General features: G+C 33.2%; 1 protein-coding gene across 3 annotated transcripts; it reads left to right on the top strand.

The window, feature by feature from the left end:
- Positions 1-2,966: 2,966 nt before the first annotated feature.
- LOC123910785 (outer envelope pore protein 37, chloroplastic-like) lies at positions 2,967-8,332 on the top strand. 3 transcript variants are annotated; one of them, XM_045962013.1, is made up of 7 exons: positions 2,967-3,115; positions 3,472-3,887; positions 3,974-4,063; positions 4,143-4,322; positions 4,487-4,581; positions 6,383-6,503; positions 7,754-8,332. In XM_045962013.1, exons 2-7 carry the CDS (start codon positions 3,513-3,515, stop codon positions 7,883-7,885), a joined length of 993 nt encoding a protein of 330 aa, XP_045817969.1. In that variant the 5' UTR covers positions 2,967-3,115; positions 3,472-3,512; the 3' UTR covers positions 7,886-8,332. The 3 variants fall into 3 exon arrangements, with proteins under 3 accessions (XP_045817969.1, XP_045817967.1, XP_045817970.1); XM_045962011.1 differs by having other exon boundaries at positions 2,983-3,115; positions 3,464-3,887; XM_045962014.1 differs by having other exon boundaries at positions 2,994-3,115; positions 3,282-3,887.
- Positions 8,333-17,893: the final 9,561 nt, after the last annotated feature.

Genomic DNA, 17,893 nt, shown 5'->3' with positions numbered 1-17,893 from the left:
AATCCATAAAACATTCATAAATTAAAAATTAAAAACACAAATCTCAAGTCTACAACACCTTCTTCATCTTTGTCAAAAAAAAAAAAACACCTTCTTCATCATAAAGTAACTAAAAATTACCAACAAAAGTCAAGCAAAATAAATAAGCAAAAGTCAAGTCTCCAACACTTAGATTAATAAAGTAACTAAAAATTAAAACTCAAGTTCATCATCAAAGTCTAAGTCTAATCATCCGAGGTTGAAGAAGAAACAACAGATGAAGGTTGAAGAAGAAACAGCAGATGAAGGTTGAAGAAGTTTGGATCTTGAGAGTGAGAGAAGATAGTATGATAGCGTGAGAGTATGAATGAATTGCGGCTAGGGTTTAGTTAGGAGTAAGTAACAGTTTTAAAGGTAAAAAACCAATTTTACCCTTACTAAAATGAGTGAGATTTCAAAAATGGCCTTTAAAACCCATGAAAACAAAGTCTCAGTCCTATCCCGGGATGGCAACCCGGGACCCGCTCCGCTCCGGTCCACTGGGAACCTGCTGGGATCCCACCGAGAAGCTTAGCTGCGCCGCTCCATCCCATCCCGTCCCGGCAGAGCTCCGCTCCGCTCTGCTCCACCGGGATCCCACTGGGATCGCCCGGGATTGACTACCATGCTTTTAGCAGACGCTATGTAATTCAAAAATTAATATATAGCATCCATCAAAGGCAGACTCTACGGTTAGAGTCTGCCAAAGTGGACTCTACCAGTGACGTTTTATAATGCAAATATATATCTGTAGCGTCTATCACAAGTCGATGCTAGTAGCGTCTGCCTTATGTACATGTTAGTAGTGTCCCCTTGGCGTCTAACGTGACAGATGCTAAATAGCGTCTACTGGACGCAACTGTCTAGCTTCAGGCATTTAAGCGTCTATCACGACACAGACGCTAAGTAGACGCTAAGAACTACGTAGCGTCCGTTTTTGGCCATTTAGCATCTCATTTAGGCCGACGCTAAAAAGCAGTTTTGTTGTAGTGACTTGTCAAAATTCACATACTTGAATAGTTCTAAATCATCCATATTATAAGTCAAAGATAAATTACTTGTGTAACTTTCACCATAATCATAAGTATTTACTTTTGTCATCATACTCATTTTCTCACGTGTCCTACGAATTTACCAAAATATATATCTCTGTCTGCTACTTAGGCATTGGACACCCCCCCCAAAATTATCATTTTTATAACATTCACTGCTTAAATAGCGAAAGAATAAAACGAAAAAATCGTAGGACGTGCAAAAAATAAAATGACAAAAGTAAATCTCTAAATATTATGTGTTCAATACTTGTTAAAACCAACACCTAAATTATATCTCTGAAAAAGGCTAGGTGTTTAGTTCCAACAACCAATGTGATTCTTCTTAAACTGAACTTTTATATACACATATTCCTTGCGTACCAAAATTTCTTAAACAACAAAAAGAATTTTAGAAACAAATTCCTAATATGATATTGGCTGCCGCAACATACACACATTAAACAAATTTGATTTCAAAAGGTATGTAAATAATAACTTAATATATACTGTACATGAAAGCCCAAACGTTTATATATACATGCACGCCATGTTCTGACGAGATTTATTATATGTACATTAATGATATTCCTAATGATAAAGATCAGTATAATGTATTAGAACAACTAATTAGAAACTTACTTGTGTAACCAAAAAAAAAAAAAAATTAGAAATTTACTTGTTCTACGCAAAAAGTAAAACCAAAACATATTACATGCATGAAATTATAACTCTTAATATTTAATTTGCATTTAACCATGTATAATCACAATGTTCAAACTTATGAAAGAAAGGGTATTGATACTTATCTCTTGAAGTTAATATCTCTCAAAGTGAAAAATCTCCAAATTGCACCCATTAATTTATCCACAAATAACCATAAATCGAACTTAAAGATTGTGAAAATATTTATTGGGGTATGCTGCAAATACATGAACAAAAATAAGATGAAAAAGAACAATGTAATGGTTGCACATAAATTCCAAAGCGTGTGTGAACATACTAAGCTTTAGGTTCTATTCGTCCCCACCAGTTTATACAAACCGAATGCAAATGAGATAACCAGCGAATCCCCTTCAGGATACTTTGAAAATATGATATGAATTGCACACTCATCAAATATATCGATTAATAATTATCTTTTTTTAAAATATTATAAGTCATATCGATCAGTTAACTTTGGCGGTGATAGCTCACAACACAAATATTGTCACTGATTAAAATGTTTAAAAAAACACCATAATTTTTTTAAAAATGGTAAATATTTGTTTTTTTTTTGGTACATACTAATAAATATTTGTTAATGAAGAATAATATTAATTTGGTTCAAACGTAAAAAAAAAATTGGAGCGAAAGAACCATTATTATATTTTTAAATGTTTTTTTGTCAAAAACATTTTTAAAATGTTTTTTTTTTACAATATATTTTTAAATGTTGCTAATGGATAAAAGAGTGGCAAAAAACTGAACCAAAAAAAAAAAGAGTGGCAAAAAAATCCCACTTATAAGTTATTAAAATATTATCATATTAATTTTATATATCAATTATTTAAATTTGTATTTCGCGTTTTTATTGAAATTCATATTGAACTAATTAAACTTAGAAATCTCAATTGTTAATAATTTAAATCCCAAATTTTCATAGACAAAGTGATAACTAAATTTACTCAAATGGTCTAATAATAAAAAGTTTAAATAATATGTTAGAGTTAGAGGTGGATTCCATTCTCAACGTTGTTAAAAAACAAACTTAAACCATTTCAATTTATAATAATAATAATAATAATAATAGGAGCAATACAGCTTGAAATTACATAAAAAATAATGTACGAAACGTGAGATAAAGATGCTCTTGCTAGAGTATGAGCCGTCCCGTTTACTTTAATTAAAAAAAATAAATCCAACTCATAAATAGGAGCAATACCAACTCACTTGTTAAATTAATTTAAAAAAATAAATCCGACTCATAAATTGTCGGAAATATCCCCGACGACACTTCTCGCTTTGTTACTGTCAGTGACAGAGAGATAGAAGCTCTGTTCTTTCTCTTCCGAAGCTCTGAATCTGTAAGTTTCCACCGTTTCACGTTTCAAAGTTTGCATGTTTGGATTTTGTAGAGTCAATTGTCTTGTTGGGTAGAGAGATTTGAGGTGTGGATTTTTTAGGGCTTTAAATTCTGAAGTAAATTCCCAAAAAAATTGAAATTTATTTTGGTTTAATTTGATTATGTAGGTTTAATTTGGAATATTTGGTCTGTTTAGGCTGTAGATATGAAGTATTATGATGTTTTGAAGTTAGTTTCTTGCCATGGTTGCTGTTGAGAATTTTGTTTTGAAGTTATTTTTTAGGGGTGTTGTGTTTTTTCTCTGAAATTAAGGGGCCGTTGCGAGGTGATTGATGATTTCAATTTTTAGTGTTGCAGAGTAAGAGTAGAGTGAGATAAGACAGTGAGTGGAGTTGGAGATGGATTCAACAACAGGAAACCCTAATTACACGGTGCAATCCTCCCCGGTGGTTGATCCTCTGTCGTCAACTAATCATATTCATAATCGGCCCATCTTCTCATTTCCAAGTAGGCCTGCCCTCAGAATTACCACCGAGTTTGACAGTGAAAGCGCAGTCTTCTTCCACAAAATTTCTTGTAAGATTTTGGACAGCCTTGCCAAGTTCAAGTTATCTTTCCACAATAACAGTAAAGGTGATGTCTCCGAACCTCAGATCAGTTTTGTATCCAAGCACCTTAGCCTCCACTACGACCTTGAAGACCATAGTGCTCTCATTAAGAGTTCCATTGACGTTGGTCCCAGATTGAAACTCACAGGTGTCCATGATGTCAAGGTCAGTCATGTCACTCATATCATATCTCCGCATGTTGCTCTATTTTTTATTATATATATATATTCTGACTTTCTTGACCTAATAAGGCTCAACAAGGAGAGGTTACAATGGTTGCAAACGTCGCTGATCCTGGATATACACTTCAACTATCAACAGCACTTCCATCCGCTGGACTGGTGTGTTGCTTTGGACGTTCATTTTCTTTGCCTCCACGATCATTTCCATAAGTTTTAATTCCATGCCCTCATTTTGCAGCCAAAAGCAACCTTCAGATTTCCTCTAGGTGAAGTTTCATTGCAAGAGAAAGAGGAGGAGGAGGACGAACAAGTCAAGAATTTGTTGTCAGTGAGTGGGATTCTTAAAGGTCAATTTTTGAAGGGTGTCTGCACTGCCCATTACAATGATGAAGAATTGAAGTTAAGATACCGCTACAAGGTACTTTGTTGTTGTTGGTAGTAGTAGTATTAATGTGTTCAGTATATTATTGCTCATTTCTCTCGTATTCCCAAAATTTTTTTTTTTGACACTATGGTCTTCCTCATGGCCTTTTTGTTTGACCCTCGCATGAGATTAGTGTTGAATGTTTCAAATAAATGCAGGACGACGAAATGTCATTTCTTCCAACACTTTCGCTCCCTTCAAATGCTTTGTCATTTGCTTTCAAGCGTAGGTTTGGTCTTTCTGACAAATTAAGGTTAGAACTTACCTTAAGAACACCATCTTAATCCCCCCCTTTTTTTTTACGTGCAATAATCTGTGATCTATCTAAAAATATCATCATTAGTTGAGTGATTTTGAAATTTGATGTGAAAATTGTTTTGTCAAGTGGTGGCGACGCTTTGGTTCAAATGTGATACGAACTAAATTTAATTTACTGATAACGAAAGTGGAGAGTACTCAGACTAGCTGCTTACTGAAGAGCATTCTGGATTTCTTGAAATACAAACAGCATAGAGAAGAAAGAAAATACAGCCTTAGGAACAGCCAGTCCCATCCAAAACCACTCTACACAATTTTGTTTGTCATGCCTTGTGCAGTTGTGCCCTTTCTCTGCTTTTAACATTTTCTCTAACAATTCTCTTGTTGAAGAAAAGAATATTACAAGAAAGCAAATGGAAGAGAAAAAATAGTAAGAAAGTGAGTGATTTTTCTATTGTTTTAATGAAAGAAATAAAAAAGATAACAAAGAGAAATGAAAATTGAGATCTCTCTCCACATGTTTGGTTAGATGGGAAAGCAAAAAGTGGGAAAATAGAAAATCTATTCTAAAATCCACATGTTTACTTTTCCATGAAATTAGGTTTCCTCCAATCAAAACACAACAAACGGAAGTAGACCTTTCATCATTCACATCACTTGCCCTAACTGCATCTGAATATCCAACAATATCGGTATGACCTCGGTCTAAATAAACAAGTCCATTTCGAGGTGACCCTTTAGTATACCTTCAAACTACAACATTCCAATGGCTATCACAAGGTGAATTTAGAAATTTACTCACAACACTATTACACTAATAACAAACGAGATATCTGGTCTTGTCATAGTGAGATAATTCAGTTTCCCAACTAACCTTCTATATCCGCTTGGGTTAGGATATGGCTCCCTTTGATTGATCAGCTAGGAGCGGTATCTGGAAGTCGAACACATTTACGCTCGTACTCCACCTAGTCCTGATTACAAGAAAAAGTATGTTTTTTAGATTCATTGAATGATTGATAGACTAGATACATCAATCATTTAATCAATCTAAAAAGCAATTTTTTTTTAATAATTAGGACTAGAGGGAGTAGGTAATACCATAACATTGAAACTCGGGGGACCAATTTGCCACCGTGGAGGTCTGTGAGTAGAGACAAATGCTTCAATGCGCAAAATGATCGATAAGGTCTGAGGGATGTTTCCGCTCAGCGATACCTTTATATTGTGGTGTGTGTGAACAACTAGACTGATGTATGATATCATGAGAAGCCAATAAGGAGTTAAACGATGTGGAAAAATATTCTTTGGCATTGTCACTTTGCAAAATTCGAATTGTTTTCCCAAATTGAGTCTTTATCTCTGATAAAAAAGTTTGAAATGCACCAAATTAAAAAACAAGGTAATTTGGCCAAAGACAATGTCTGAAGCCCTTATTTTGGTGTTTTCTTTGCAAAGTGGGGGGAAGGAATTTTCTCAAGGGTCCACTTACTTTTCTAACTAGTTGAAAGCATTTAATGAAACACATTTACAGTTACTTATCGGATGGTCTTAGAGTATATTTGTTAACAAGACCCTTAAAGTTATGAGTAGTGTTATTGGAACAACTTTTTGGGACAACTTTATATTTTCTTCTTCTTCTTTTGCAACAAAAACCATAAAGTGAGAGGAGGAGAGAGAGTAAAAATATAATGAGTGTATGAGAGAGTTGTCCAAAAAGTTGTTCCAACAACATTAGTGTAAAATTATATGCTTGTCTCCTTGCTGACATGGCTCTTAAAATGGTTTTTGGTTAGTTACTGGTACAATTGTGATTCCAACTATTGGAGTGCTGTCTACAAGCATACCTACGGTGAAGATTTCAAATTTAAAGCTGGTTATGATTCAGATGTTCGTCTTGGCTGGGCATCCCTTTGGGTATGTGTCTCATTTCACAATTTTGTATTTCATTGCATTCCTAATTGAAGCCATACATTACAATTTACAACTGTCTGTTGACTTTGAACTCCTATTTTTTGGGGTCTTACAGTTTTAGACATAACATGATACTGCTTCCTGCATATAAAAAGGATGCATCACTAATATACTCCTTTTGAACCATTGCATATTATCTAGGTAAAATCACTTAAGCTTGATGCATTTTTTCTCCCCCTATTTTAAAAAATATATATGAAGTTTTGGTCCCCTTTATTTTAAAAATCAGCATTTTGGTCCTCTAGTTTTAATTTCTGAGTTTTGGTCCCCCAAATAGACTCAGCTATAAGTTGACAAAGTTATTATTCATGTCATTACTGATTTTTTTTAATTGAATAATATTTTATTTTATAAAAAATAATAAACATTTAATTAACTCAAAAATATGTTCATCATCAATAATCAATAAAACCCATAAATTTCAAGAACACCTTATTTAAGATGATTTGGATCTGTGAGTTTATTTATTTTGTTGAAAGTGTTTTGGAAATTAATGGATTTATTGATGAAGATGATGAACATATTTTTGGGTTAAATGTTTATTATTTAAAAAAAATATTATTCAATTAAAAAAGTTAGTAATAAATAACATGTATAATAAACCATTCCACCGGTGTTGCCATGTCATTAGTGACAAGGGCACATCAGCGAAATTGACTCCAAAATGGAGTGGGGACCAAAACTCAAGGAAAAATAAAACTAAGGGACTAGAAAGCTGATTTTAAAAATGGGTCTTGTTAACATGTGCCCTAAGGGCACATGTTAAGATATACCAAAATAGAAATTCATCATTTAATGATACAAGAAATTTAATGCTTCAAAAGTCAAAATGCACAAATTAGCATTTAATAATTTCTATTTTTGCTTCCTTAACATGTGCCTTAAGGGCACAAGTTAACATTCTCCTTTAAAAATTAGGGGATCAAAACTTTATTTTTTTTTTGAAAATAGAGTACCAAAAGTGCATTTAAGCTAATGAGTTTGTTTCAATATAACATTATGGTGACTACTTTGTGTTTATCTGCTTTTTACTTGGAATTTTGTTGTAATTTCAAAACTCTACTAACTTAATCTCTCAAAACTATTAAATTAGAATAATTTTTCACTTGTATACTAAGAAATTATTCGGAATGACAGTGAGTAGATTGAAAAGTATAAGCTTGGTGTTTGTAATTCTTAGCTTCATTCTTCAGGTTGGAGATGAAGGCGGGAAAGCAAAAACAGCTCCGATGAAGATGAAAGTTCAATTCATGCTTCAAGTGCCACAGGATGACATAAAATCTTCAGTTTTGATGTTTCGGGTTAAGAAGAGATGGGACATTTAACTGTCTCCTGGAGAATTTTCGTAAAATTTATTACTCCTTTCAGTCCTTAATATAAGAAAAAGTTTACTTTTTAGATACATTAAAAGATTGATGTATTTAGACTATATCATTATCCAAAAAGTGAACTCTTTCTTTATATTAAAGACTGGAGGAGTATATGTTAAAAGTTGGGTACTTCAATACTTGTTATTGGGCAGTTTTATGGGTACTTGCAAAGGTGATACTGACTATTTGACTGGTCGGTGCTTCTCCAATTTCATCAAATTCCTTACTGGTGTGACAAGATTACAATCGAGTTACCATAAGATAAGTAACAATTATCAATCTTACAAAATTTGTAAAGATGGTTTTTGTTTTTGTTTTGTATTAACCCTCTGATTTTTGGGAAAGGGACCCGGTAATTCATAGTTCATCAGCGAGGTAAATAAATAAAAGAAGTGTTATTTATGCTTTTTGTTGCCATATGAGTGAATTTTAGTTATCACATGTGAAAAGGCACACTGTATTGTATTAGACTTCTTCTTTTCGCGCCCATAGCAATTCTCATGTAGGGCGTTAGGTCACCTTCAAAATGTAGTCGTCTCCCTTGGGAATTTTAAAAAAAATGTTTGTTCGCTATGCATAATGTGATCTCCTAGACGTCTGCATTCTACGTAGCAAATGGTGTCTATATATATATATATATATATATATGCATGAACCGTCAAACATAAATAGCACATAGCTTCACCAACTTTTTTTCCCTCCAAACCCTAAAAAAACGCCCGTTTTAGGCGAAATTGTGAAATATTCCTTATTCGATTTCTTAAGAATTTCGTTTAAGTCACCACGGGAGTGTTTGCACCCTGTTTAACGAACCACATGGGAGTGTTTGCACCCTATTTAGCGAACCACCATGGTACATTTCGCACCCTAGTGTGCGAACTACCATGGGAGTGTTTGCACTCTCTTTGGCGAACCACTTTGGGACTGAAACTCTTTTTTTTTTTTTTTTTTTTTTTTCGAATTTTAAGAATTGTTATGGATGATACAAATACAAGCAAAGAGGATAGGCATAAGGTTGATATTAAGTTAGGCGAACAAAACCAAGGTCGAAGAACAATGTAATGTTGATGCATAGCCAACCGACGAACCACCTAAGGTTGATTTCCGCATCGAATTCACAATGGAAATGAAGTTTGATTACCGCGAACATATGATTTCATGGGTTCTTGATTTAGCATACAAATTAGGATTTGTTACTGTGATTGTAAAGTTTGGTAATGAGGAGAATGGTAGAAAGGATTTGTTACACTTGGATGTCAAAGAGGTGTGTATATAGGAAGTACGTTCACAAGGAACGAGAAGACATGACAACCTTGAAGTGTGGCTTTTCCGTTTAAAGTAAAGAGTTATTTGTAGAGCAGCGGACAATAAAGTTTAAATGTTGTCAACGGGGAATACAATCACGAGAGGACTCGGCATTTTCAAGGTCATAAATATGTTGAACAACTTCGACCAGATGAGAAGGACCTGGTCCGTGAAATGACAAACAATATGACGCTTCCAAGGAATATTATGTCGACACTGAGAAAGAGACGACAGTTGACGGCTACAACCATCAAACATATTTACGATGCATGTTACATATTGAAGCAGTCTATTCGGGGTCCAAGAACAGAGATGCAACATTTGACGGTGTTTGGTTAAAGACAAGTATTTGTTTATCCCCGGAGTTCTTTCCGGCACTGAAATGCTAGGCGATATTTTATGGGCCTATTCAAATTCGGTTAAGCTCTTTAATACGTTTTTCACTGTGCTTATCATGAATTCGACTTACAAGATAAACAAATACGACTCCCGTTGCTTGGATTTGTTGGTTTGACTTTTACTGGAAAGACTTATGCTGCAACATTTTCCTTTTTGACATTGAATGAGGAAGATAACTTTTTTTGGGCATTAAATAGCGTCTGCAATTTATTGCGATGTCAAGATAATCTGAAGGCCATTGTCACCGATCGAGAGACCAAGCTCTTATGAAGGTTGTTGACATTGTTTTCCCCAAATGCAATGCTTTACTGTGCCGGTACGACATTCAAATGAACGTCAAGACAAAATTTATAAAGTAAACAAAATTGGGAAGAAAAAAAAAAGTGAGAAGAAGTGAAGTATGGAAAAATGTGAAAATAGTTTGGGAAAATATAGTGGAGTCTGAATCAGATGAAAAATATAATTCTTTCCTAAGAACATTCAAAGAATGATGTGCACAATGACCCGAGTTCGTTGCATATGTTGATGATACAATACTGGGACCAGTTAAGGAGAAATTTGTGAGGGCATGGACTGACCGCATTATGCATCTTGGTAATACCACCACAAATAAGGTAGAGTCATCGATTCCTGTTTGAAAAACAATTGATGAACAATTTGGGTGACATCTGCAAAAATTGGAAACAGATGGATAACATGCTCACAAATATGTTCACTGAGTTGCAAAAGGACTTTCAACAAAACATTATTTTTAGACATGATAGATTTACGGGAACGATGTTATGGTCTGAATTACAAAAAAATATTTCTAAAGAAGAAGTGCAATACTTAGTGGATGAGGTTGGTCGAATGGATTCGGTTGTAACTGATAAATTGAAGTGCATATGTCTGTTAATGTCAACAATGGAGTTGTCATGCGTGTGTTCACTTGTCAAGACGATTAAAGAAGGTAAACCAATTAGTTTGGCTGACATTCAGTCATTGGAAGAAGTTGAAATTTGATGCCGTTGATTTATGCAAGGAAGAATATGTCGATTTATCCCTCTTGCCATAATGATAAGTTAATTTATAGGTATAAAAAAAATCATTTTTTTTTGTTAATGTTGCTGTTTTGGACTGTTATTTGGTGGTTATGAATTTATTAGAATTTGTGAGGAAAACAAGATTTTTTTAATTTTTTGTTACCGGTGTAGTTCGCCAACTAAAATGCGAACATAGGGGGTGTTCTCAAACTAAAATGTGAACCACACCGGTAATAGAATAGAGACCTTCTTTTTTCCCAATGTAACAATTGATTGTCCTTAACAGGCCAGATTCAACAGTGCTGACCACGACATGAAGATTCATATGAAAGAACGATTCAGACAGTTTGTGTATCATGAGACCACGTCGGTGTGTCCACCTCCAAACCAAGTCAAAATTAATGGTGTGTCAAAATGTTGGCCAACAGGTTCGACAAAGAGATCAAGTTATAGTCAGGAGGAGCGGTCTACGAAACATTCTTCTTCTTTATTTGAGCATGCAGAGTCTCAATATCCAGACACACCTGTATCCCAATCATCAAATGCAAGAAGAAAAAGTTCACGAAAATCTAGTCAGTCTCCACATTCGGCACTAATTGCCACACTGAAACGCACTTGCCCAACTTGGACCATTTGCTTCTTTTTATGCACCAATTTATTGAAAACGTCATATGACGTTGAAGGGGACGGACACTGCAGATTTCATGATGTTGTTGGCCTAATCGGAGAATGTGTTGATGCTTACTTTATCATCCGTCTTGATTTGACAATTGAACTACAGGGAAATATATATATCTAGAAGTGTTTGATAGTGAAGCAAGATTCATTCAAATCAAGCACACTCTTATTCTGGAATATCTCGGTCGGGAACTTTAGGACAAATGAATGATTATGCCAGACATGAGTTTTTTAGTGGCACAACAGTACAAACATGTTGTTGTCCTACCAACCGATCAGGGGTATTCTGAAACTTATTTTCTGTTAGAGGGTGAGCCTACACAACGAGAGAAACTAATGTGTCTCAGATGGGTGAACGACAACCATTTCACGCGGATACATTTGAAGTCGGACTATTCAATACCTCAAACCAGTAGGATGTGGGATCAACAACATTTGAAATTTGTTGACAATTAACCCAATAAATATGCGTATCGTATGGAAAACTACAACAATCTAGAACGTGCCAACGGTGCCCACGGTGGCACTGTAGTTGGAGATGAAAGAACATCTCAACATGCTAAGGAGGTTATATATAGATGTTGACGATGATAGTTTTGTGGTAGAGTAAGTGGATCTAACACAAGATTAAATTAGTTTGGTTTAAAAGTGTATATATTGTTTGTTTGTTTTTTTTGACAAAAAAGTGTATATTGTTAAACTAACCACTTTTTAATTTCTTTATTAGTTTAAAAATATTTTTAAGAGACCAAAATACTGATTAAATCTATAATAAATTGTTCCACCTAGGTGTTGCTATGTCACATTGGCAAAATTGACTCCAAAATGGAGTGAGGACTACAACTCGAGGAAAAAAAGAAAAAAAAAACTAAGGGACTAAAATGCTGAATTTTAAAATTAGAAGATCAAAACTTCATTTTCTTAAAAAAATAGAGACATTAAAAGTGCATTTAAACCAATAATTTATAAAAAATAATTTATTGCTTTTGCCGTTTAAGTTTAATATTATGGTGAATACTTTTTTTTTTTTTTTTTTTTACAAGAGAAAACTTAATTCATATCATTGATCAAATGGTTCTCAATGCAATACAACGAATAATTGACTCAAAAATACGACGACCAAACATAGAATATGCCACTTGTGCTAAGACATGAGCAACCATATTCGTTTGTTGTTTTACAAACTTGACTCAAAATTAGAATTCAACACTAATAATACTTAGAAATCAACACACTAAAGTCGAATATTTCTATTTGACCAGATGAAATAGCATCAACCAACTTTAATCTCTCAAAACTATTAAATTAGAATAATTTTTCAGTATTATAGGAAACTAGTCTCTCACTTGTGCATACACTGAGAAATTATACAGAATGACGGTGTAAGTGAGTAACAATGTACTGTAGCATGAAAAGTCTAAGCTTGGTGTATGTGATTATTAGTGTCCGGACATGTGTCAAGCACGGGTAAAAATGTGACTACAAAAATAAACATTTTAATATTAATTTTTTCCTAATTATCAAATAAAAAATGCTTAATAAGTCACACTGAATAATTTTTCCTAAAATATCATTTTATCAACTAATAAGTCACATTTGAATAATTTCATTTTTCTTTTTTTTACATAATTTCATCTTCCTATCGTTTGATCTTCATTATCATCTACAATCTCTTTTGAAATGCTTAATTTCATTTGAACAAAAATCTCGTTTAAAAAATATTGACATCATATTTCATTTTTTCTAATGAACAAAGAACATGGACAAATGAAAGTTTTTTTTTATTAAAAAATTACATTCACAAACTTGACAATACCCTTTAGTAGATAATAAAAAAAATTCAATGGTACCTGAACGACTTTTTGACATGGTTAAAAATCATAAACTCTCTAAAATGCTACTTTGTACCTGGGTGTGATTAAAATCTAGTATATTATTCATTGAAGTGAGACATTCGACTTATTCAAAAAATAAATTGAAACATGAGCTATTTTATTATAAATAAATAAATAATAATATATATATGTTGAAACATTCCAATATGTAGTTCTCATATATTATCACTTATATACTTCAATAGGAAGTACAATTTCACATAGGGTAAACCTGGTGAAATCAATCAACCACTTAATAATATCACTAACATTTTATACACATACTAACATACAGAAACAATGCTAGACCAAAAATGAAATCAACACTAATAAAATATAGACATGAGCAGTCATATTCGCTTGTCGCTTTACAAATTTGACCTCAAAATTAGAATTCAACACTAATAATCAATGTTTTAAAACCCGGACCGGTGATCGACCCGACCAAAGTACTGGGTCACTGGGTCACTGGTCGGACCGGTGGGTCACTGGTCGGACCGCATAACTACTAACCCGGTATATAAAAAAAACTTTGTCTATCATAACTATAAAATTTAATAAAAGTTGCTTTATAAAAAAATTAATAAAAATTAATATATTAAAAAAACACAGTAACAAAAGAAATGAAATTAATATATTTTATCAATATATATATATTATATGTGTCGTAAAAAAAAAATATGTGAGATGAAATCCTTAAAAAAAGAAAGGAAACAAAAAGATTTAGGTGGTACAAATATCATAATCATGTTTTTTAAATATACTATTAAATATATATCATTGTTATGCTTTCTAATCATATAAGTTGGTCTGACCTAGTGGTAAGGTGAACATGCCTATGTACATAGCATGTTGTGTGTTTGAATCCCATCAGGGAAATTTTGAAATTTTTTATGAGATTTTCATTCTACTCTAAAACCGGTTCGGTTCAGTAACGGCTAGACCGGTTTACCGGTTGAACCACAGAACCGGCCGGTTCTATCCGGTTTCTATGATTTGTTTGCAGAAATGGTTCTGCATGTTGATCAGCCCACTAATACCACCGGTTCCCGGCCGGACCGACCGGCCGGTCCGGTTTTTAAAACTATGCTAATAATGACTTAGAAATCAACACGCTAAAGTCGAATATTTCTATTTGACCAGATGAAATAGCATCGACTAACTTTAATCTCTCAAAACTATTAAATTAGAATAATTTTTTCAGTATTATAGGAAACTAGTCTCTCACTTGTGTATACACTGAGAAATTATACAGAATGACAGTGTCAGTGAGTAACAATGTACTGTAGCATGAAAAGTCTAAGCTTGGTGTATGTAATTATTAGTGACAACATCAGCTTCGTTCTTCAGGTTGTAGATAAGAATGACAACGAGTAGGATACTGGTAGGATATTATATATTATACTTGCAGTTTGAAAAATTATATGTATTTAAAATCCGTATGGGTAACTTTTATACTTATGTCTATATTTTATAAATTGATAATAATACCTATCACTATTATCCGTATTTTTGCTAAAAATAAAACGATCAATTATAAAATATCATACTTTCTCCGGTCCTATATATAAGAAACATATTGAGAAAAACACACATACTAAGGAAGCTTATTTTTTTATTAAAAATTCTAAAATGTTATGTGTTATTCCAAAACTAACCTTGAAAATGTGTCAGACTAATTAATGCATAACATTGAAATAAGTTGCATTTTATATAATTTAATAAGGGTATACAATGGATTATCTATTTAATAAAGAATAAATTTAAAGAGTGTTTCTTATAAAAATGACAATTTTTTTTTCTTCTAAAGTGTTCCTTATATATAGGACCGGAGGGAGTATCACTTTAATAGAACTATAAAAATTTCAAATTTTTAATGTTGACTCATGAAAATTATAAACAAAATTATTAGTACTAATGTTATGCTAAAAATTCATTTATCTGTTAACATATTCACAGTGTGTTTGCATTATGTTATAAGTAAACATTTATATTAATGTTATAAGCAAACATTTATATTAAAAATGTATAAAGGTATGATTTGTCAATTATACATTTTGTCAATTACTCTTATTTTTTTCAATAAAACTAATTAATGTTATATATTTGAAAAACTAAAGTTTGTTTTTAATTTTTTTTGTACATAACAGATTAATTTTTTTTTGTACATAATATATTCAATTTATTGAAAAGAGAAATTAGGTGTAAAAAAAATAAAAGTTTATTGGTGGATTAAAATGAGGGTATAATATAATAGGAAGATAAGGTGCAATTTGTGTTACTATTCTAAAAAGGCTCTTAAAAAAATTGGAGGGAACATTAGTATATAATAATAATACATTATGCGGGTATGAGGGTACTAAGATATCTATATCCGCTCATTTTTTTTTTTTTGGTAATAGGGAGGGCCTAAGCCCCAAACAGAAAAGATTACATAGAAATTATTCTAGGGGTGGTTATCCCCAACTCATCAGCTAACAATAACTCCTTAATCGGAATAGGACAAGAATCATAAAATATGGTTTCACGATCTAAATGACAACCAATATTCGCCATAGCGTCTGCACACTTGTTTGATTCTCTGTAAGCATGCTCAATTTTAATTTCCCAATCCAAATCCAACATTCGCCGAATGTGTTTCACCAAAGGTAATCCAACCGAGCTACTAAATCTTCCGGTCTTGATCGCCTGAACCACAACAACAGAATCAACATTAAGCTCGACCGCCGTAAAACCCAGCCGCCGCGCATAACTCAATCCTTCAGCCACTCCCCACAACTCAGCAATAATAGCACTACAATTTCCCAATCCTCTAGCAAAACCTCCCAACCATTCTCCTTGGCTTCCCCGAATAATACCTCCACAACCTCCTCTATTTTGATCTTTACAAGCTCCATCAGTGTTAAGTTTAACATAACTACCACATGGAGGCTTCCAACTAATGTATACAAGCATATCATTTTTAATTCTCATTAGCCTGTTTGTTTTGTTTGCCTGATAGTAATCATTCACTCTTCTATATACATGTTGCATTGCATAAATTGGTCTAGTAAATTCAGCATCATGAATTTCTTTATTCCTCCATGTCCAGAAGCAATGACACGCTGTAGCCCAGTAATCACACCATGCACTATCAATTCTTCCTTTTGCACCTTTGCTCAAGTTTGAAGATATCCATTGTTGAAGGTTCTCCATAAAGAAAGTGTTTCTATCTTCCAATGGAACAACCTGTAGCCAAAACTTATTCACCAAATTACAGTCTCTCAAAACATGTATGGTCGTTTCCTCTACATTCCCGCAATAGTTACACATAGCATGACCAAGTCCCATTCGACTCTTTCGACTATTCGTAAGCAATCTGTCATAAGTTAGTAACCATACAAAACAACGCACGCGCTCTGTCACATTCAACTGCCATGTTTTTTTCCACATCAGCTGTGCATTTCGTCGATCAAAACCGCATATGTGCTCATACATAGCAGCAACAGAAAACTCATTATTATTGCCTCCAACACCTGCTGGTTCATCGCAACCGTTAACAGCAGATGGCGGTAAAATTGCTGCTATTTTTCCTTGGATATCGCTTGGCATCCAATCCCGAAATATCTGCCAGTTCCATGTGCCGTCTTCATCCACCAGATCACATACGCGTGCACCATCCAGGTAACTCGGAACTTCGCAGTGCTGCGCAACATGATATCCAGGCTCTATCCATGCTTTATTCCACGCATCAGTCGCACACCCATATCCGCTCATTTTTAGAATAATTATTCATACACGTAATCGTACCTAAAATGCAAGTTTTTATTTTACCGTGATTTTTTTTTTGCAAGTAATATGGATCCAAAATTGCCATCTCTAATTGGAGATGAAGGCGGGAAAGCAAAAACAGCCCCGATAAAGATGAAAGTTCAATTCATAGAAAAAAGGACTACAATAAAAGAATTTGATATTGTGGAGGTAAAATCTGAAACAAAACTCATTCAAATGACACTAAAAAAAAAAAAATTATTTACCCACACGTGAATCCTCAAACACAATTTTCTTTTGATTAAAAATAAAAGAATTGGTCGTATGCTTAACTCAATAATACTAACATTGCATTATACGTGGAATTGAGGTTCGAACATCGGTCATCTCACTTATTCACGTAAAATTTATAATCACTAAATTACTTGATAAAAAAATAAAAAATAAAAACCTTGTTAAGTTTTTTTATTTCTCACAAATAAAAATGAAAATACAATTAATTGACATTGTTTATTTTTCTGATAGACAAGTGTTGAGTTACCAACAATGAAATGAACTCAAGTAGTAAGGATTTTGATCTCCTTAAGTATATGGTCAGTGATTCGATTTCTGACTCATGTCTATGGAGAAAATTCGATTGAGATGAGAGAACTCACCTTATGTGCCTAACAAATTCTTCAGCGGAGATTGGTGTAAACTTCGTATTAATATGATGATAAGTAAAAAAAAAGGTAAGAGTGTTTGAGTATATTATAAAGAATATTTTATTCTATAGATTTATTTATCATAGATCAATCTATTACTAATATATTAAAATCGATATATTAAAATCGATGGAAGGGGACATTTATAGTCTAAGGCCGGATAATGGTGAAAATAAAAAATACAGTAGATTATTTATTATGGATAAAAAAAAATGACGATGATAATAATAA

The sequence above is a fragment of the Trifolium pratense genome, linkage group LG2 (assembly GCF_020283565.1).
Source record: "Trifolium pratense cultivar HEN17-A07 linkage group LG2, ARS_RC_1.1, whole genome shotgun sequence".
Classification (NCBI taxonomy): domain Eukaryota; kingdom Viridiplantae; phylum Streptophyta; class Magnoliopsida; order Fabales; family Fabaceae; genus Trifolium; species Trifolium pratense.
Note: the sequence above shows the minus strand (reverse complement) of the source record. Positions and strands in the feature narration are given on the sequence as shown.